Raw genomic sequence first — 23,694 nt, 5'->3', positions numbered from 1 at the left:
CCTTCAGCCTCCAACCCGCACGAAGTAACAGCCTTAGCCTCAACTTTGGCACTTCACAACAACTGCTCCATAACAACTATTATGGAAGGCTGTTTCTGGAAATCAGATACAGTTTTCGCCAATCACTACCTCAGAGACCTTGCTACAGAAGACTTAGCTGGTATTCACCAATTCGGACCATTAGTTGTGGCACAACAACTCACAAATCCTACCAGACGACATTAGAAGATCACACTCACCCAATATCACGTAGACTTGTTGACGTCAGGTTACTGTTCCATAACCAACGACTGAGAGTCCATGCCCCCTGTTTTACTATGTAATTCAGCACATGAGTGAGAAATGATTGTGTTAAGATTATTCCTTTTCTCCTAACACTTTAATCATTTAAGGTGAACAAGATTTTAATCTTAGAAACCTTATAAATCCACAAATCTGAATGATTTACTTCCATTTTGCTGCTCACAACAAAGGAAGGTGGTCCCCAAATAAAGAATTTACACAGAAGATTAACAACGTTCCTATGGGGTTTATAGAACAGATCAACGTTAATCACACATACAGGTGGAACCCACCACCTACTGTGCGATTCAAGCAATAAGTATGAGTCAGGATAAGATAAAATATGTATTTTTTAGAGTAAAAATATCATTTATGATTATCCTATACAAATGAGTACCCTCCCGGCCTTCCCCTCTTTCCACTGATGTGTTCCGACCATTAAGTAGGAAATAAGAGAGAGTGATGAGTTACTGGGCTTGGTCTCATGGTTCCGGTGCGCATGCGGAGAGTGAGGGTGCATTTGGGTGAGCTGTTTTCTCTGTTCTTTGGGAACAGCACAGGAAGTTTCCACTACCTATTCGGAAGAGAGAGAGATAAGCAATAAGTATGAGTCAGGATAAGTATAAATGATATTTTTTCTCTAAAAAATACATACTTTGTGTGTCTTCAAAATAACACTAGACTTCCAAACGAGCATCTATATTATTTTACTGGTCCTTAGGGGAAAATATACCAGACTCGGACCTGTGGACGAGTGTTAGCGTCGAACACTGACAATAATAAGTGACTGAAACAATGTGTTGACTAAAGATTGCTTGTGTGTTTGACAAGCCCTAAACTGTCTGCTTTCTCCTGTCAGGTGCACCTCCAAGAGACCCAGATGGAAACATAGTAAGTAGACATCAACCAACATGTCAATGAACCTATTGTGTGAAGTAGGCCTTCTGTAGATTTTGTAGTTCATGCAGTGTTGCTGACAAATGTCTTGGGTTTCCTTGGCAACAATATATATAAAAAATCTGTGTTTGACCATTCATTGTCATTTACTATGAGCATGGCTGGTGGGTTTCAGCATTAAAAGCTGTTTTTCACAAATGTATTCATTTTTTAACTTATCCTGCATTACTCCTTAATGCATTTACTGCTGTTTTTTAACAGAAAGACGAAGGTGTGAGGACCAGCTGAAAAAGAAGTTGTTCCAACTAGTTGTGTGGCTAAGTCCGTCACACAGCGTCCATGTGACCACAGAAGTGATGACATCACAGAACCTCACAGTACAGCTTGTCAACCCGACTGACAAGTCCTGTATGATAAAGCTGTAGCTAATCTACTGGCATCCCTTTGCTTGTTTATTGTTCATCGATTGATATCATTCTTATGGTTTGTGACTTCACGTCTTACCAAATATTTTTGCCATCACATTAATATATTGTGCAGGCCCTCAGACACCCAAGGATGTCAGACTCTCAAGACCCCTGCCACGTCCAGTTTCATATTCATGCTGTCAGCTTCAGACTGGAAGCCGTCCTCGTCATCTACACCAAAGAGCGCTGCCTCTCCAAGCCTCCTCTGATGCCAATGACTAGGCATATAGCTACACCTCCCAAGATGCTGATAAGCACGCAGACGCCTACGCCTTCCCAGGGGCCTTCGACTTCCCCAATGCCAATGCTTGCCTAAGCGTATCATCTGCTGTCAGCGCCTGCGCCTCGGGGGCTCTACATGACACCTCCTCAAGCGCCTGCACCCTCGGCCCCTCCAGGGTTTGGTCCATCATCTGGCTTCCTGTCAATGCAGATGCCGTTCAAGCAGGCACCACTACAGTCTCTACAGGCACCTAATATGGACCCGGCTTGGATGCAAGTTTTTATGCAGTCCATGTTTCATCAGTTGTTGGTGCCTCAGCTGGTTCCTCTTGTGCTTGCCGGTAGCGCCTCTACTCCAAAAGCTGCATTGTCGCACGGGTCGGCATCTCCTGGATCTTCCTCTAGACGTAGCTCCAAGTCATCAAGGTCCATTTTGGTGGACAGCATTGGACAAGGACTTAGTGAAATTATCTCTTACTCTGGCATTCAAAGGCAACTTGAATGCGGACTGTCTGCTGAACCACCAGGACTCCAGTTCCGGATCCACAGGTTTGGGTTGTATACATTCTCAGCATCCCTTGGGAAGGCCTAAGAGCGTATGCTTTTGCGCCACCTGATCTTCTTCCCAAGATCCTTCAATAGATCAGAGCAACCAAGAGCCTTACTTTGATTTTAATTGTGCCTTGGTGGCCTGTGAGGGGCTGATTCGTGGATCTGGCCACAAACAATGCACTCGAACCACCAGGGTGGCCAAACACATCCACACAGCAGTTTACAATACCCTTCTCAAGGCAGGTTTCATTTGCCCGTCTGGTGGATCTTCAAGGGGCCTAAGGTGTCAAGGGCTACCCGGCTAGAGCAGCCAAAACCATAACCATGGCAAACAGACCTTATACCCATGGACCCTACAACGATAAGTGGTGATCCTTTTAGTCCTTTTGTAAGGAGAAGCATCAGGACCCTACTTCAGCATCTCCCCAATTCTAGGCAGAATTCCTTCTGTTTTTGTTCAGCAAATGACACCTCAAGGTCAGCACCATTACTACCTACCTGGTGGCAGTTCAGGAAGATCGCAAAATGACAAAGGTCACTGAATTCCAAGCATTGCTGCGCTCCTTCAGACTAGAGGATCAGAAGGCCAAGTTCAGACCTACTGCCTTGGATCCAAACATGGTTCCTAATTTACTACATGCTGCTCCATTTGAGCCTATACACTCAGCTTCTTCACCAAGAAGACGGTGCTCCTCTTGGCTTTAGCTACAGCGGTGAGGGTAAGCGAGTTGCATGCACTCGACATCACCCGTGTCCAGTTTGTGTGCAGGGAGCTGTTCATCTTGGGCATTGCTGCGACTTTTCATGACCAAGAATCAACTCCCAGGACAGCCTGACAGGTCGTTCACCATCCCGCCACTCTCTTCAATTGTGGGGGCTAAAGATGAAGAGGAACTACACTTGTGCCGGGTTTGAGCACTGAGGGTTTTCACCCGATGATCTAAGGCCCAACATGGATCAAGGAGGCGACTATTCATCCCTATTGCCACAGCTTCCGAAACTGATGTTAGCCGTAACACAATATCTTTGTGGCTACCCCTGATCCTCCTTCAGGCTTCTGAGGCTGCTGTCCTAGATCCTCACAGTTTTGGTCCTCCAGCTGTTGCCCAGCAGGTCATCAACCCCAAACACCATTAATTTCTCCAGCAGTCCAGAGCCAGCTTTCTAACTCTCTGGTGCTTGCAGTCCAGATAAGAAGGCTTTCATGTTGCAGGCATTGGCTCTCATTTTTCCTCTGGCAGGAATGGCAGCCTGGGTTCCGGTCATCGCAAAGGATGCTTTGATGGTTGCCTGGACTTTTTGACGAGGGTCATCCGCCTCCATACTGTCCAATACAGATGCATTAAGGAGTAAGCAGGAAAAGTTAATTTTTTAAAGTTTTTCTCTAAATATCTTTTTTACATTTGTATACTTATCCTGCATTACAATGTCTAATGTGGCCCACCCGACGCAGAGCTGCCTCCCCACGGTGTCTGCAGATGTTACAATCAAGCAGTAATGAGAGGTTCCGCGACGTCATTACTTCAGTGGTCACACAGGCATGTGTGAAGGAATTAGCCACACAACTAGTTGGAACAACTTCTTTTTCAGCTGGTCCCCACATCATCGTCTTTCTGTAAAAAAACCAGCAGTAAATGCATTAAGGAGTACCGGTAATGCAGAAAAAGTACACAATTGTTAAAAAAATATTTAGATTTTACTCACTAAATGTAAGCTAAGTGCATATCATTTGACATAGCTTTAAGGCAAAAAAAGCATGACTAAATACAGTCCAGAACCACAATTAGTTTGTAGCACTACAACATTCTTAAGTCTATGATAAACTATATAGTTACGAAAGGTCGTAACGCGACAAATGCTTTGTGGATCTGGACCCAGAATGGTAAATATACGATAACATGATAAATCATACTGTTGAATCTTTAGCATATCTATTATTACATGTATAAACAAATATGGTTCTTTTGTATTGTAGGTTGAAGATGAGTTTAGTAAATGTAAGTATACTGTTACTATTATTTTTGCATTTGTAAATTTATGATCATAGACCACTGAGATTTAGAACATTTAAGTAATTGCAAAAACTATGACTATATCAACAGTACACGTGAGAATTTTTATCATTTTAACTTTCTTAAAAAAGGAACCTGACATACATTGATATGAATATATACAATTCAAGGTGGTATTAAGCAGTGTCTTGAATAACTGCCAGGCCACCTGCCCGTGGCTGGTGACTTTTCTGTCGGGCTACATGAAATTTTCCTCCACCTGCCCGACTGTCTCGCAGATAATTTTAAGACTACTTATGTATTCAGTTTTATTATAACCTTTGTAGATTCTCAAGTAATTGTTTGCATTATTTGACATGATTTGTCTCTTAATTGTTGCAACTTTTCAATATTCATAATGTCTGAAAGCAGGCAGGTAACTTTGAAGATGGGCAGGCAACACTTATGGGTCACCTGCCAGACTGTCTTGTTGGGTCTTAAAGTTATTTCGAACACTGGTATTTAGCCTGACTCATTCATTCACTTCATATATTTTTATGACCATGATGATACTTTGAAAACATTTTCAAAATTGCAAGCTTACTTTCATTACAGGATGTTGTTGATGAGTAAGCTGTAGGAGCATGATAAGCCTGCTGAATATAGTACAAAACTTACCCTGGGGGGTATGCGATTACATGTGTTAAATACTCCTCTGATCTTGTTTGGGCGGTCGGGTAGCTTAGTGGTTATAGCGTTCGCTTGTCACGCCGAAGACCCGGGTTTGATTCCTGACATGGGTACAATGTGTGAAGCCCATTTCTGGTGTCCCCCGCCGTGATATTGCTGGAATATTGCTAAAAGCGGCGTAAAACCATACTCACTCACTCACTCACTCTGATCTTGTTTGTCTGTTGTTTCAGTGTCCAGCGTAGAAGCTCACATGAGAAGGGCAGCAAGAGAACTGTCAGTGTTTAGGAAGGTAGGATCTCGCTCTCTCGGCTCGTGCCTCTTGCCTTTCACCTCTCCTCAACTTTATAGCATCTATGCAACCTTTTAGTTGAAGTTGTGTGTACTTAGTAAATTGTACTGTGCTTTCTTTCAGACGATACAAGATCCATCTCGCGACAAGTTGTTACCAGATCCCCTAGAGTACCCATATGTCCAGCCACCCTACACTCTGGTCCTGGAGATGACTGGGGTACTGGTCCACCCAGACTGGACAGTAAGTATCAGTAACATCTGTGTTTCACTCACCAGTCTCTCCACCCCTTGATGTCCCCCCCCCCCAACACCCCTGTCCACCCTGACTGGACAGTAAGTATCAGTAACATCTGTGTTTCACTCACCAGTCTCTCCACCCCTTGATGTCCCCCCCCCCCCAACACCCCTGTCCACCCTGACTGGACAGTAAGTATCAGTCACATCTGTGTTTCACTGACCAGTCTCTCCACCCACTGATGTCCACCCAACACCCCGGTCCACCCTGACTGGACAATAAGTATCAGTCACATCTGTGTTTCACTGACCAGTCTCTCCACCCACTGATGTCCACCCAACACCCCGGTGCACCCTGACTGGACAGTAAGTATCAGTCACATCTGTGTTTCACTGACCAGTCTCTCCAGCCCCCCCAACACCCCGGTCCACCCTGACTGGACAGTAAGTATCAGTCACATCTGTGTTTCACTGACAGGTCTCTCCACCCCCGGATGTCCCCCCCCAACACCCCGGTCCACCCTGACTGGACAGTAAGTATCAGTCACATCTGTGTTTCACTGACCAGTCTCTCCACCCCCGGATGTCCCCCCCCAACACCCCGGTCCACCCAGACTGGACAGTAAGTATCAGTCACATCTGTGTTTCACTGACCAGTCTCTCCACCCACTGATGTCCACCCAACACCCCGGTCCAACCTGACTGGACAGTAAGTATCAGTTAGTTCTGTGTTTCACTGACCAGTCTCTCCAGCCCCTGATGTCCACCCAACACCCCGGTCCACCCTGACTGGACAGTAAGTATCAGTCACATCTGTGTTTCACTGACCAGTCTCTCCACCCACTGATGTCCACCCAACACCCAGGTCCAACCTGACTGGACAGTAAGTATCAGTCACATCTGTGTTTCACTGACCAGTCTCTCCACCCCTTGATGTCCCCCCCCAACACCCCGGTCCACCCTGACTGGACAGTAAGTATCAGTCACATCTGTGTTTCACTGACCAGTCTCTCCACCAACTGATGTCCACCCCATCACCCAGTCCCACCCTGACGAGACAGTAAGTATCAGTCACATCTGTGTTTCACTGACCAGTCTCTCCACCCCCTGATGTCCCCCCCAACACCCCGGTGCTGGGGACCTTTTCTAACCTGGGTCCCCATGGGGCCAAACTTCCATAAAGATTACCGTGGTAATTAGAACAGACGTCTTGAGATGAGACTTCTGACCTCTTTGTGCTACCTGACTCGATTCTCCATGCTTGTTTTCAGTATGGAACTGGCTGGCGTTTCAAAAAGAGGCCTGGTATAGAGTACTTTCTGCAGCAAGTTGGGCCCCCCATGTTTGAGATTGTCATTTATACGTCTGAGCAAGGCATGGTAAGTGCAAGAGTTATCTCCCTTCCACTCATCGAGCAAGATTCTTTTGACAGTGCCAGCCATGTATTTTGCAATTCATATGACTGTTAGACAAAGGTAATAACACATACCTTGGCCCTGTTTCACAGAGAGGCGTTAAAGCTAAGTTTTTGTGAGTTACCATAGATACACCAGTTGTGGTTCTATTATTACAAGCCTTAAGTTTCATGTTCATTGTTTTGTTTGGTTTATCTCAGACAATTTGTTTGCATCTTGAAATTGAGGTATGGTGATATTTAGATTTGGATTATCAAACAATGTTTTTCAGACTGCCGACCCATTGATAAACAACCTTGACCCTAATGGCTTCGTGATGTATCGACTGTACAGAGATGCAACTCGCTACTTGAATGGTCATCATGTCAAGGTAGGGGACGTTTTGCTGTAGCGTTTGTTGTTTAATGCCACTCTCCGCAATATTCGAGCTATATGATAGGCATCTGTAATTAATTGACCAGACAATCAAGTGATTGACATCATGAGCATTGATCTACGCAATTGGGATACAATGACCTGCGTCAACCAAGTCAGCGAGCCTGACCACCCAGTCCCATTAGTCGCCTTTTATGACAAACATGGGTTTCCCAGACCAAGTTCATGATTGGAGGGTGGATTCGCTCACTGAAGTCGCCGCAAGGCATGGCCGTCGCAGTGTCCATGCATTAAAAGAGATGCCGAGCAGACGCAAGCCATTGTTCATGGGAGATAGTGTCATGCTCTGTCCTGTAGAATCAATTGACTGGAGCCCCCTCATGGATCGATGATTTCTGTGCAGCTATGCAGTCACAGTAACGATGTCACACTTGAAAACATGTTTTGCATGTTGTACCTGATCTCATGCTGTTACGAACGAGTAGCGTATCGGGATCATATCATGGTTAAAATATTTTATTTATTTCACTGTTTAGAACCAGCTTCCTCATGTACGTCTCACGGTTGTAGTCTTACAGGATAGGGTAACTGTACCACCATCCAACCGTGGGATAAATGCATAGTGCAATCTCATTAAAATCAGATCTTAGTTCTCGCTATCGCTAAACAAAGATCTGAGGACATCCCATTACGGGTCACTTCAGAAGGACCTTTCATCCGACCAATGAAAGCGTCGCTTACCAGATCATGAAAGTGACAGTCGGAGTGTGTTTTCTAATCATGCAACCTCGAAAACCTTAACACATGCTAGTTACGGCCCGTACGACTGATTCCGTCAAAATTATCGTCTGTCTCTCGCTTCCGTGGGATAGACATTTGAACGAAGGAGGCGTTGCGCAGTACATGGGAAGCACTGCCATACAATTGCAACCATATATTAGACATTCTGGATTGTTCGTTTCAGTTTTTAAAATTTTATTCAAGAACTGTGTCAATATATTTTTCAAGCGTAATCTGAAATGGAAGTTGCCAGGTTGAAACAAGTGCTATAAAGCTCGAGAAAACTGCTTTCTCATTGGCTGATATCGAAAGGTCATTCTGACATGACCCGTAATGGGATGTCCTCAGATCTTTGTTTAGCGATAGCGAGAACTAAGATCTGATTTTAATGAGATGGATGCATAGTGTGAGATAGGATAAGTTTAAAAATATTCCAATTGTATATATATATACTTATCCTATCTCACACGCTATATTCCCACCTAACCATCCCTGCATCTTATCTCCTCTAGCCTGTTAGCCCACAAGGGAGGTGGGTAGCCTAGTGGTTAAAGCATTCACGAGTTCGATTCCCCCACATGGGTACAATGTGTGAAGCCCATTTCTGGTGTCCCCCGCCGTGATATTGCTGGAATATTGCTTAAAGCAACATAAAACCATACTCACTCACTCACTCACTCATTGTTAGCTCTGATGAAAGAGAATGAAGTGACAGACAAAGAGGGCACATGATCAGGTTGTGTTGGTCGCTATGCACAGGATTACGTGTGTGACCCATTTGTCTGGGGGGTAACCATGGTGATGCTAGGGTGTGTTCGGGTGGATTGTTTTTTAGAAGCTGGAAACTCTGTTCAAGCACATTTCCACATAGGATCGAAGAAGAAAGAAGAAATGCATAGTGTGAGATAGGATAGTTATATAAAAATACTCTCTTTTTTTGCCATTTCCAATTCTAATCCGTGTCTTCACTGGTCTGATGATGGCAGTGAAAAGATGAAATAAATATTATCAAAACATATACAGTACCAGATGCCAGTATAATAAAAGGCTCACACTGGCACATGTAAACTCTTAGTCTTCCAAAGTCACTGTTTGCAAGCTTGTGTGTTGATGAAACCTGCAAAATAATATACACAAAAACAACATTAACTGTATCTGTATGTGAAAACTATTAATAATTCTGCAGATATGGGCTCACATGGCATCATGTTCATTATAATATCGGATAGCAGTCCGAATGTTGCAAGTTTGACTGATTTTCACAATACTCGTACCTTGTCTCAGTGACATGGAACCCCTTCAGCGCAGATCGTCCTCACAAGAAGCTTTGGTGCTGAGTTTTAAGGGTGCTCCAAAGTGCTCCTAACAAGGCAGCAAGTTAATTATGGTATGCTATAGGCAGCACATGGTATTACATGGCTTTACATGGCATCACACAGCATCAAGTGACTTGAGAGTATACCATAGGCGTCACATGTTATCACAGTATGTCTATGATATCACATGGCATCACACAGCATCAAGTGACTTGAGAGTATACCATAGGCATCACCTGTTATGTCTATGATATCACATGGCATCACACAGCATCAAGTGACTTGAGAGTATACCATAGGCGTCACATGTTATGTCTATGATATCACATGGCATCACACAGCATCAAGTGACTTGAGAGTATACCATAGGCATCACCTGTTATGTCTATGATATCACATGGCATCACACAGCATCAAGTGACTTGAGAGTATACCATAGGCGTCACATGTTATGTCTATGATATCACATGGCATCACACAGCATCAAGTGACTTGAGAGTATACCATAGGCGTCACCTGTTATGTCTATGATATCACATGGCATCACACAGCATCAAGTGACTTGAGAGTATACCATAGGCATCACCTGTTATGTCTATGATATCACATGGCATCACACAGCATCAAGTGACTTGAGAGTATACCATAGGCGTCACATGTTATGTCTATGATATCACATGGCATCACACAGCATCAAGTGACTTGAGAGTATACCATAGGCGTCACATGTTATGTCTATGATATCACATGGCATCACACAGCATCAAGTGACTTGAGAGTATACCATAGGCATCACATGTTATGTCTATGATATCACATGGCATCAGGTCTGTGAGAATACCATTGGCACCATGTCGCATGGCTGATCATGTTAATGGTGTTATTTGTTACTGAAAACAGTATAAGGTGTCAGAAACAGGATCCATTAGAGGTTGTGACAGCTGTTACCGTATTTAAAATGGTTGTCAGAAACAGGTGATCTAGTGTTTGTTTTTATATTTTTTCCATTAAATTTGTTCTCCCTGCAGTCTTTTATTGTACAATAAACAACAGCCATGAGTCGTTTATTTCTTATACGAGATATCAATATTATGTTCAGCCTCTTTAAGGATCTAAATAAAATTTACAAGCTTTAAAAATATTTACCCGTATTTAAATAATGATGACTCCCTGCATTGAATCCGACCTCGGCAATGTTGGACAAGTCCATGACATCATTGGACAAGTCCATATCATGATCTTTCATGCATATTTTATCATTTGCACATCGATTGTCTGCACCTTTTCTCCCAATACCGATTGTCATATCTCTCCCACTTTGGGACGCGGTTGTTCGGCCATTGCGTTTATCTCTGTTGTCCAGCTACATCTACGGGGAACAACTCACTGGACACCTCTAAAAATAACGTCGTCCAATTTACGTTGTTGGAATCTCCAGAAATGACGTCATGATAGAACAATGTTTTATCGTGAAATAAACCACGCTTCCTTCTTCATTGTTCTTTGTGATTTATCGCATAGCTGTCTTATATTTGTCAATAACAGTCAGTTTCTATGAAATAATGATAACTACATTTGACCAATAGCAGTTGTACTAGATGAAGGCTTGATGGTAGAAAAATAAGAAGGTTGTTGGTATTGCACAAACTTGATGCTTGGTAAAAACATTTAGAAGTATACTACTCTAAAGAAATAGAGAACACCCAATTCTTTCATATTACTATTGTTAATCTGTCTTGACATTAATACTGTTAACATGATCAACCATGCGATGTGGTGCCAATGGTATTCTCACAGACCTGTTGCCATGTGATGTCATAGGGTCCCCTGACAGATAAACAATAGTAATATGAAAGAATAGGGTGTTCTCTATTTCTTTTGAGTAGTATATGTCCCCAGTACCCCATGCTTCTATTCCTGTGGGAATGCCAGGACATTGTAGGACCCCTGTTATCTCACACAGGTGTGTCTCCTTGTGGGCATTCAAGGTCCCCAGTACCCCATGCTTCTATTCCTGTGGGAATGCCAGGACATTGTAGGACCCCTGTTATCTCACACAAGTGTGTCTCCTTGTGGGCATTCAAGGTCCCCAGTACCCCATGCTTCTATTCCTGTGGGAATGTCAGGACATTGTAGGACCCCTGTTATCTCACACAGGTGTGTCTCCTTGTGGATATTCAAGGTCCCCAGTACCTCATGCTTCTATTCCTGTGGGAATGTCAGGACATTGTAGGACCCCTGTTATCTCACACAGGTGAGTCTTATTGTGGGAATTCAAGGTCCCCAGTACCCCATGCTTCTATTCCTGTGGGAATGCCAGGACATTGTAGGACCCCTGTTATCTCACACAGGTGAGTCTTATTGTGGGCATTCAAGGTCCCCAGTACCTCATGCTTCTATTCCTGTGGGAATGCCAGGACATTGTAGGACCCCTGTTATCTCACACAGGTGAGTCTTATTGTGGGCATTCAAGGTCCCCAGTACCCCATGCTTCTATTCCTGTGGGAATGTCAGGACATTGTAGGACCCCTGTTATCTCACACAGGTGTGTCTCCTTGTGGGCATTCAAGGCCCCCAGGTCGTGGTTCCTGCCATTCCGGGGTAGAATAGGTCTTCAGCAACCCATACTTGCTGTAAAAGACGACTATGCTTGTCGTAAAAGGCGACTAACGGGACTAACTCGCTGACTTGGTTGATACATGTCATCGGTCCCAATTGCGTGGATCGATGTTCATGATATTAATCACTGGATTGTCTGGTCCAGACTCGATTATTTACAGTCCGCCGTCATATAGCTGGAATATTGCTGAGTGCGGTGTTACACAACAAACCAACCAACCAACGGTCCCCCGGTTCCTCCCATAAAGGGGACGTGTGCCCACATATAGGGCACCTGCTGCCACAGCCACCCGGCGTTATCTGTGTACCCCATTAGGTGATGATGCCAGTCCTCCCATTCCGTTTTCCAGAACTGACCTACCCATTGCATCATCTGCTGCTCCTTTCGAAGTACTTAACAGTTGGGTTGAAGAAGTACCAGAAGAAATTCTGTTTGACATAGTTAATCCAGGATTTTAATCCAGAATAACCGATGAAATGAGATTTTTATTCAACAGTACTTTGAAATACCTCCTAGGTTCTGTACCTCCAGTTGTACCTGCACATTCAGTAGGGCACTACTTGCCATCATTAGACATACAGGATTCCTACCTGCATATTCCATTTGGCATTTCTTTGCCCTGTGATCCAAGCCTTCCTTCATCAGCTTTGTTTTTTACATCAACGATTGTATTTCTTCTCCACTTTGGCTTGGGATCCTTCATAATCCCTGTTGATTTTTCCCCATTTATCTCTTGGAACAGCTGGGCTAGATAGATTGTTCAAGGAGGGGATGCTGGAGCAGTCACTGGGTTCAGGGTGGTAGGGTAGCCTAGTGGTTAAAGTGTTCACTTATCCCGCCATAGGCCCTGGTTTGTTTCCCCCCATGGGTATGTTGTATGAAGCCAGTTTCAGGTGCCCCACATCATCTTATTACTAGAGTAAACTCCGGTTATAACGAACTCAAAGGGACTACTAATTTTAGTTTGTTATAGCCACAATTCGTTATAAGCATATATACAGCATAACTACAGCATATAGTCGGGACTAAAAAGTTAGTTTGTTATATCCGTTAGTTCATTATAAGCGTGTTCATTATAACCGTAGTTTACTGTAAATCAATTCAATATAAAACTCACTTCCTCACCCGGCCAGAGCGAGGATGACGATGATGATGCTTGTCATCACAGAAGTCACCTTTGACCGGGCAGAAAGGTCCAGGTTACCTTAGGTCCCATGTGGGATTTTGTCATTAGGATCCAGCAGCAAGGTCAGCTTTATCCTCGACCATGGACACCTTGATACAGAGGACCCATTGCTGTGCCCAGTTCAAGCGCTCAAAGCATACCTGACAGCAGTCCAACAAGTGACTGTTTGTGCCAATTTCTCGCACGAACATGGCTGCAGATTTACAAAGAATACCATGTGTCTGTGATGATTTTAGAGGTGTACACCCAGGGCTGCCACACCCACAAGTTAGCAGTCCTCATGCACCAGCACCTAGTATCCCCAATACAAGTGGATGATCATTGACGCACTGAAGACTAGTAAATGCACTCAGCAGCAAGCTATGAAGTCTAGGGGCATGGGTGGCCCAGTTGTCTAAGGCGCCGCGATTCGCTGTGCAGAGTTGCATCCCTTGGGCACGCCAGAAACCTATGATTGTGGGTTCAAATCCCGGTTCGCCCCGATTATGTTTCTAGGTTTGTCAGCACCGTACCATAGTGGTAAACGTCTGAGACCTGCATCACTTCGGGCTTTCCTCCCACATTAAGCTGACACGCTGTGATATAACTGGAATAATGTTAAGCGTTAAACCAAACTCACTCACTCACTATGAAGTCTAGTCCTGCGTTTCGATTCGGTCACACGGAGCCTTGTGTCAGTGACCCAAGCACAACCACCAGGCTGTGGGATAATTGCACACAGTCATTGCAGGATAGGAGGAATTAACAGGAATCTATTCCATATATGATGAACTTGCTACCTGCTAGACAGGGGTTAGGCCACCCAGCCTCCCCTCATGCTGCTGACTGTCTCCCCTGTACTGTTGAAGCACAAGAACATCAAGGGCAGCTAACTCAGTTTTCACACTGTGGTATGGTCACTATGGGGTAGCCTAGTGGTTAAAGCGTTCGCTCATCATGCCAAAGGTCCGAATTCAGTTCCCTCACATCAGTACAATATGTGAAGCCCTTTTCTGGTGGTTCCGCCATGTTGTTGTCATACTACTAAAAGTGGCGTAAAACAAAACTCACTCACTGTGGTATGGATATAGAAGACATTGATTCCACATTGTCCTACAAAATATGGAATACACAGATTCCTATAATTTTCATTGTTAATCCATTATTTTGTCAGTTAACAGTGGTAGTGTTTTGATGAATGGTTAGGGGCAGTTGGGTAGCCTGGTGGTTAAGGCGTTTGCTCATCACGCTGAAGAATTTTAAAAAGTATTTAACTTAATAACTAGCAAACCTTGGATCTCTGTAAAATTAAATCGTTTTTAATTTTGACAATATACACATGGTTCATTTTCCTCGTGGATCAGCTGTTTGATGATTAATACTGGCACTTTGACACTTAACTTTGGGGAAAATACACACAAAATCGGTGCCAGGTCGTAATCAGTAATTGCTCAGTTGGGTCAAACATAGTCACCTCAAAATGCCTACCAGTGACACTACTTACCAGATGCCCACATAGAGCTCTGTATCATCATCCTCTCCCCTGTCTGGCTAATTATCATTTTGATCAGTCAGTTGTAAGGAAAACATTATTCTTTTGTGATAAATTTGATTACTGTTATTGAAACATGACACTTAAGTTGAGAAAGCTATGAGATTGCTATCAGTTGCTTAACAGGATGAAATGAAATGGTTTCAAATCATTGTCAATCAATGATCACAAAACTAATGTTTGCTTATTGTTTATTGGTTTCCATGGTTGTGAAGCAGTGTGTGTCATTTATTTCCAATAGCTGTTGTTTTGTTAAGTAGGTCGTGCTGACATTGTCAGTGAGATTCTTGCCACTTTTTTTTTTCAAATGAGAAAAGTGCAGACTAATCATTATTATCAGTGTTTCTTGGTTCAATAATTGATTAGGAAAACAGTTTCCCCCTTGCATGATTGCTGTTTTGAGGGTGGGTCCCATGAACAGAATATTTGATGATGATTGTTTCAGATGAAAAAGTATGATCAGAATTATTACATTAACAGCGTGTGGGAGTGTGATTATTTATGTATAGGAGAAAATCATGAATTGTTAATTAGTCGGCAGGAAGAGTTGATTGTGTTGTCTAGTTCAATAGATTCTCTCCTTTAATTAAAATGAAAAGAGAAACTATCTTCAAATTTAGAACAATTTTGTGCCCTTTCAGTCCCGTAGATGTATTTTATGTACTTTTGTCACACGTTTATTCCGTGATAATTTGTGCTTAGTCAGAGCAGACTTAGCAATCTTAGTATATATGTTTGTTTGTTTGTTTAATGCTGTACTCAGCAGGATTCCAGCTATATGACGGCAGTCTGTAAATAATCAAGTCTGGACCAGACAATCCAGTGACTGACATCATGAGCATCGATCCTCCCAATTGCTATGCAATGATATGGATCAACCAAATCAGCGAGACTGACCACCTGATCCCGTTAGTCGCCTCTTACAAAAAGCATAGTCGCCTTTTACGGCAAGCATGGGTTGCTGAAGACCTATTCTACCCTGGGATCTTCACGGTCTTGTCTATGTGAATATATAGGCGTTGCAATACTCAAAAGATTGTTTTGTGTAATGTTACTTTTTCCTGGACTATAAGCTCAAGTGTCATCTGTCCTACTGCATCAGGTTGTCAGACTCGCTGACCTTGTTCATGCATGTCTTGGTTTCCCAGTTGTGTACAGCAATGCTTTTATGTCAAGCATTAGATTGTCTGGTGAAGATTTCATTATTTTCATGCCATACGTCATATGGCTGGATTATTGCTGAAAGCGGCACTACACAACAACAAACAAACAAACATTTAAGGGCTGTAAGATTTACTCCTCCACATCACAGTTGCACTACATATCTTGATAGTTAGGTGGCAATGTGGAGCATAGTATGATTTATTTAAAGGGAATATGGCCCAAGGAAAATAAATTATATGCATTTATTTGACAGTGACTTGAGAACTTTCACACAAACTGTCAGAAACTAACATTCTACGATCGGCTACATGCCATTTTTGCTGTCCTTTTGATGTACTTGTTTCATATACTCTTTGGTGAAGCAATGTATTTTAGCAGTTGATGTCAGTTACTGATGCAACATAACACAAGGGTACGGTAATCAGAGCTGTATCACACACCGCCGCCATATTGCTGCAGTCATTTAGGGTGATCTCCCTTTGTTGCTCTGGTTCTGGTTGTTTAGAGAGCTACGCAAACAGGCTATCGCTGTGAGGAGCTTTCTCTCTAGTCTTATGTTTTCAACATGGCCGCCTGCTTGTGACAAAGGATGCTGAAGAATGTTCCGATAGTTAGATTATTTTGAAATTGATAATGACCATACATGCTATCAAGTTAGTTCACGTCATTTTGATCAAAATTCTGCTTTGGCTGCAAGGGGGCACGGGTGACCAAGTCGTCTAAGGCGTCGCGATTTGCTGTGCAGAGTTGTGTCCCTTGGGCACGCCAGCAACCTATGATTGTGGGTTCAAATCCCGGTTTCGCCCCGATTATGTTTCTAGGTTTGTCAGTACCATACCCGTGCTCGTGGATTTCACCGAAGTGGTAAACGTCTGAGACCTGCATCACTTCGGGCTTTCTTCACACATTAAGCTGACACGCCGTGATATAACTGGAAAACTGTTAAAAGCGGTGTTAAACCAACTCACTCACTTTGGCTGCAAAGTAAAATATGATGGTTCTACATCACTTTAGATTGATTGGTGATTTTTGAGTTACAATGCTTTTTTATATTGTTGATGATGACGAGTTACTTTAACTTTGTATCTATAAGGATGGTGATGGCATCTGACATACATCACTTTAATGTTGAACACCTGATTACACAACACATACACCCTGACATATCTATATTGATACACATTCAACATCCCACTCACTCCCCCAGCCTTCACACCATTCATGACACACAGTATGAAGAGAATGGATGATTGCTCAGACATAATACATTCTACTTCACCCAACCAATAATAGCACAATCGAATGGTTTCTGTATTCAGCGTATTAGCACTCAAAAGTGAGTGAGTGAATGTAGTATTATGCTACGGTCTTCAATATCCACTGGGTAGCCTAGTTGTTAAAGCTTTCGCTTGTCACGCCGAAGACCCGGGTTCGATTCCCGACATGGGTACAATGTGTGAAGCCCATTTCTGGTGTCTCCCCAACGTGATATTGCAGGAATATTGCTAAAAGCAGCGTAAAACCAAACTCACTCACTCACTCAATATCCACTGCCATTGGTTGCCTGTTAATAGTTGAGTCTGGGACAAGCAAACCAGTGGTTGATAGTACGATTAACATCCACACCATCATACACAATGACCCTTCAGTGAAGACCAATTAGTTGTTGCTGTCATTATTATAAGTATTGTACTCTCAACTGATCTCAAACTGGGCTGTAGAAGTTTGGCTGGCCCAGTCTAACATGTCTAAGGTGCCACAATTCACTATGCACAGTTGTAGGAAACCTACAATCATGGGTTTGAATCCCAGATTCACCTTAGTTAGGTTTGTTAGCACCCTACCCATGCTTATGGGTTTCACAAAGTGCTAAACATCCAAGTCCTGCATCACTTCGGGCTGTCCTCCCACATCCAGCACCTTCATATGACTGATGTACTGTTAAAAGCAGCAATAAACTGGCCTAACTCACTCACTCTGACTGGGGGGTGGTCGGGTAGCCTAGTGGTTAAAGTGACATGGGTACAATGTGTGAAGCCCATTTCTGGTGTCCCCCGCCGTGATATTGCTGCAATATTGCTAAAAGCGGCGTAAAACCAAACTCACTCACTCACTCACTCACTCACTCACTCACTCACTCACTCTGACTAGCCTGACTGTTGCTTTGCTATTTAATGACATTGACTGGTGCTCATACTGTTGACCACTAGTTTACCATATTTCAGTGAATCAGTGACTCATTGTGTTGACAATCGTGTAAAGTGACATTCATGCATCTTGCATTCATTCACAACCTGTTCTCGCCCCCAGGACTTGTCCTGTCTGAACCGAGACCTGTCCAAGGTGATCGTGATAGACTGGAACAACCGATCCTACCAACTCAACCCGGCCAACGCCTTCCCCATTAAGAAGTGGAGCGGCAGTGATGAGGACCGAGACCTCATTGATCTCGCACACTTCCTACGAGGTATGTTCAGGATGAGTCGTGAAATATGCACACACATGCTTCAGATTGATGGAAGTCTGGGTCCTCGACCTCTGTATACATATGACCATCAATGTTTTAAACCGCATTTCCTTATATTGTAACACATGGCCCATTATTTATACAGGTGACGGGTCACCTTACATGTGTCTGATACACAATATGCCTTCACATGTATCCATTTTGGATTTAATTCCGGATCGATTTTCAAAAAGTAATAATAAAGTTGTAGCTGGCCCTGCTTGAATGAGACAAAACTACTGCCTGTGTTACTAAGTTCCAATTTGTAGCAAAATTGAAACATCGACACCTTGTTCAGTATTACAGCCCTCAATTGCATCTAGTCAATGAGGACTACCATCCTTGGATATTTGCTTATCCTCAGCACCATTTAGTAGTCTAGGGGGCAGGTAGGGTAGCTTAGTGGTTAAAGCATTCGCTCCTCACGCCAAAGACCCGGGTTCGATTCTGACATGGGTACAATGTGTGAAGACCATTTCTGGTGTCCCACTCACTCACTCACTCACTCACTCACTCACTCACTCACTCACTCACTCACTCACTCACTCACTCACTCACTCACTCACTCACTCACTCACTCACTCACTCACTCGTCTAGGGGTAGTGGACCAGCTTTAATTTTGAAGGCTTATACTACTATAGGTCTTCAGCAACCCATGTTTGCCATAAAAGGTGACTATGGTTGTCATAAAAGGCGACTAATTGGATCGGGTGGTCAGGCTCGCTGACTTGGTTCATGCATGTCATCGTATCCCAATTGCGTGGATCGATGCTCATGATATCAATCACTGGATTGTCTGATTCAGACTATTTACAGACCGCCCTCATCTAGCTGGAATATTGCTGAGTGTGGTGTTACACAAACAAACAAAACAAAAGGTGTAGCTGGGTTCATTATTCCTATATATGGAAACCATAAAGCCATACTGAACCAATCCAGAAAAATAATAAAAATTGTGTTAGGAGTGTATTCCCATGTACAAAGGTATTTTCACCTTCTACCAACCAAACAATTTGCTTCAGGATGACACAAGTAGTGATATAAGGGGCAAAATAGTTGTTTTAATAAAGAAAATTAAAAAAATTAATTATACAACTTGGGGAGAGTTCCCTTTGTCATTTTGGTGCAAATCATTATTACATAACAGGAGCCATACTGAACCAATCATGTATAATATAGATTACCAGTGTAAATAATCTCCTTTCTCAAACATTCACAGAGAGTTATGTACAAAACATAAAAAGGTTACCAGTTTGCTGCCAAGGATTTGACCAGATATGTTTGAAAGTTATTTTGTTCAGGCATCAAAGTTGAAAAGTTTAAATGGCTGATATCTAAAAGTCAGGTCATTGCGGTTTGGATCTCAAGGTATCCACACAAGCACTCGTTATTGGTCAGTTTGTGAAATATGCAATCCCCAGGCAGTGTAAGTAAAGAGATGTCTCTAATACCGTAATACTGTATTACTAGGGCTGGGATGATACACCAACTGAGAGATCGGATACACATCACGATACCTTACTCATGATCCGATGTGTATCACGATACTTGCATGTGCTCTTATCTGTGGTGTGTAAGCCATCTGTTTCATAGACAGGACGGCCAAATACCTGGCACACTGACGATTTACAGTGTCAAGTATGGCACAACAAATGAAAATATGTATGTTTTCACTATTAACATGCACAACTGATTAGTGTTTTGTGGAACAGTTCTTAAAGCATAAAGTTAAGGTCAGAATAAATATTTTTCACTTAGTGCGTGACTGTGATCGATACTTGTATCGAGAAGTAAAAAATTGCAATCCACCGATGCATCATCCCACCACTATAAATTACTCTGTCTGACTAATAATGAGTTCCTGTGTACTCAGCATACGTTATCTCATTGTTCTTTCATGGGTGTTGGTGAAGAGATGACGTACAATGATAAATGGGAAAATACACATCCCTTCCTTGAAAAGCTGTATCTTCCCCTGCAGCGTGAAAGCAGTGGGAAGAAGCCATTGCTCCGAAGGCATGCAGAAACATTTTGGGTTGACATTTTATGAAAATTTGCACCCCTCTCTCCCTGAACAGCTGTATCTACCCCTGTACTATTAGACCAAACCTAAATATACCCATCACGAGAGTTGAACATAGACTGGATGATAACACAACCTCTTGTTAAGCCCCCATTACACTATCAAAAACTTTGATAAAAAACTTGGTCAAAGTCCATTTTGACAAAGTTTTTGATAGTGTAACGGGGGTTAATTTCACACATTGATAAAGTATTTCAATATATATTGTATTGTGACTAAACCTTGACCTTATCCAGTCCTGATGATCTGCGGAGTACCCCGAAGTTGGGGATGCTTAGGAAGAATTGCCCCCCCTCCCCTCCTTATTACACACAGGTCATTAGAGCAGACTAAATAGGATCGGGTGTCTCAGTGACTTGGCTGATTGCTGATTGCCCACTGCTCACACTCTCCGTCACTGGTTGCCTTGTGCACTCTCGACTATCTTCAGGACAGTGTAATTTGGCCGAAATATTAGTGACTGCAGTGTTAAGCCACAAACACAAACTCTGTCCTCGTCTGCTTTGAAGTGTGTGAAGTGGAAGACGAAAAGTCGAAGGTCATACTCATATCTCTAACATGTCTTGTGTTAAGAAATGGATATTTAGGGGATCCTGTTAAAACACTGAAACTCAAAGATCCTTTGCCACCCTTAATTTTCAACATTGTCAAATCTTCAAGACCATGTACCATTATTCTAGCTTTCCTGTATCCTGTTTATAAATTTTTTTTCATTAAGACATTTACCCCTTGAAGATCTTTTTAGAATTTGTCTTCAGCAACCCATCTTTGTGGTAAGAGGAGACTAATGGGATCGGGTGGTCAGCCTCACTGACTTGGTTGATGCATGTTGTGTTATCCCAATTGCAAAGATCGATGCTCAAAACGTCTGGAACGTCTAGTCCAGGCTCAATTATTTACTGATCACCATCATTTAGCTGGAATATTGCAGAGTGCAGTGTTAAACAACAACACAAATCACAAAGAAATCTGTTTCTCAAATCCTTTTGGAAAAGACTGAACACAGACATTGACAACACCTTATTGAAGCACATCTATAATCTCCATATTGAAGCCGTATTATGTGAGAATATGAAATAGTTTTGTCACTCTCTCGAAAGTTTGTGATTTGTTTTTTTTCTAAGTGGTAAATGCATTCTTCTGGTATTGCTGAAGGCTTTCCAGCGATGTTAGACAGGCTGTCATCTTCTAGGCCTTTGCTCAACCTTCTCAATGCTTGAGTCAGAAACATTAAACAGATTTAGTCTGCAACAATCGGCTGCAATCTCAGACATGCATTTCCTTTTACTATTTCATTTTGCATCTTAAGATATGTTTTCTTTTAACAAGATATTATCATTATGTTGTTTCTGAAGAACTTGTTTATCCTTCCCCCTTTGAAATATGAAATTGGTAACTTGAAGCTTTGAAGATTTATCAGACAATCCCGCTTTTATGTCAACTTTTTTTTCCCTCAGAAAGCATCCCCCGCTTGTGTTGTCCTGTGCATGCTGGGAAGGATGTTTTCGATGCACTCATCAAACAGTTTGCACAGAGTTAATTGTGATGGGATAAAATCTGAAAAATATGTATTTGTCTAACTGTAGGAATTATTTGCAGTTTTTCTTGCATGAAAGCCAGAGCTGACAGTGTAGATTCCAGATCAATTGAAAGTTATTGACAGTTTTGTTTACTTTCTGAATTTTCTGATGATTTCCGAATAAAGCTTAGTATGAGAAGGCCGTGGGCGGAAGTGAAATAATGGAAGAATGCCAAGGGCTGTTTAATATTGATTGTAGTTAGCAGCATGACATGCCCTGCCTGGTTTGTTGATAGCAACACATTAATGGCAAGGCAACTGTTGGGTATGCTAGGGAAGTGTGACAGGCATTTTACCTGTCACATTCTTTAAGGTGTCCATTACTGATAATTCCCCAGTGGTTTTCTTATTCCAAGGAAATTGAGACATTAGCTGCAATTTGTGCAGTGATCTGTGGTAATTGTGATTATTTTTTTCAATTTGAATTTTAGAGAGGCAATACTGTAGTTGTCATTGTTACCGGATGCTAACATGTGACTGTCAACCTGCATCTCGCAACACACCAGTTGCCATGGTTACTGTAGGCCGACATGTCACTATCAACCTTCATCACACAACACTTGTTGTTATGGTTACTGTATTGTGACACGTGACCATCGACCTGCATGGCACAACAGACAAGTTGTCATGGTTACATGGTGACATGCATCACACACCACACACCCACACAGGTCATGTAGCTGATGTCCCTGCTTCTTCTAGAGTTTTGTTCCTAGGCGAAACATAGTTGTAAAGTTTCATAATATAAGGGTGTGTGTGTGTGGGGGGGGGGGGGGGGGGGGACCAGCCAGTAGTCATCTGTGATTGTGGGTTTGATTCCCGGTTCTCTCTGTTTATGTTTCTAGGTTTGTCAGCACCATTTGGGTTTACCAAAGTGGTAAATGTCTGAGACTTGCATCACTTGGGGCCTTCCTCCCATATTAAGCTGATACGCCATGATATAACTGGAATACTGAATTCTTCGTATTTGTTACAAATTTACAACTAAAATACAAAAATGTGATTTGTTCCTTAATTCATAAGAATAATATGCCAATCTACTAAACAAATTGACATGGACTCAATTTTCATAGACACCGGTAAAGAGAGCCTCATTATCATGATTATGTAACCTTACAGTCACCCTGTCTGTTACAAACATGTTTTGTTTATTGACTGGTTTGAAGTCTATTTATAGTGTTGCATCTGTCCAATCAAGATACTCCTCTGGTATTATCGGATGTTGCTGTAGTCGAAATACAACTTAAGTGATATAATTATCAACCGAAATCACATAGCTGTATGCTGTACTGTAGACGACAATTGTAACAAAGATCTAACAAAATTCTAATTGTAATTTGGGAAAGTTGGCAGCTATCAGCATGATATCGTGGGCCATCATGACCAGTGTTTGTCAGTGCCCCAGCTCTCAGCTGTGATTGGCCGATTACCAATGGTAGAGAATAGGTAATCAGCAACCATACTTGCCATAAGAGGTGACTACCAGGATAGGGTGGTCAGGCTCGCTGA

The 23,694-nt window shown here is 42.6% G+C and overlaps 1 protein-coding gene across 1 annotated transcript in view; it reads left to right on the top strand.

Annotated features, from left to right (window-relative positions):
- LOC124137073 (mitochondrial import inner membrane translocase subunit TIM50-like) overlaps nt 1–23,694 on the top strand; it is a 43,991-nt gene that overhangs the window by 6,674 nt on the left and 13,623 nt on the right. Inside the window, exons 2-8 of the mRNA XM_046503219.2 lie at nt 1,142–1,173; nt 4,396–4,417; nt 5,335–5,393; nt 5,517–5,636; nt 6,901–7,008; nt 7,316–7,414; nt 18,327–18,483. Of these exons, the coding sequence (XP_046359175.1) occupies nt 1,142–1,173; nt 4,396–4,417; nt 5,335–5,393; nt 5,517–5,636; nt 6,901–7,008; nt 7,316–7,414; nt 18,327–18,483 (597 nt within the window). The remainder of the gene's footprint in view (nt 1–1,141; nt 1,174–4,395; nt 4,418–5,334; nt 5,394–5,516; nt 5,637–6,900; nt 7,009–7,315; nt 7,415–18,326; nt 18,484–23,694) is intronic.

Source organism: Haliotis rufescens, unplaced genomic scaffold, assembly GCF_023055435.1.
Source record: "Haliotis rufescens isolate VD_foot unplaced genomic scaffold, xgHalRufe1.0.p SCAF_3, whole genome shotgun sequence".
NCBI lineage: Eukaryota > Metazoa > Mollusca > Gastropoda > Lepetellida > Haliotidae > Haliotis > Haliotis rufescens.
The sequence above is the reverse complement of the archived record's forward strand: the minus strand, read 5'-3'. Positions and strand labels throughout refer to the sequence as shown.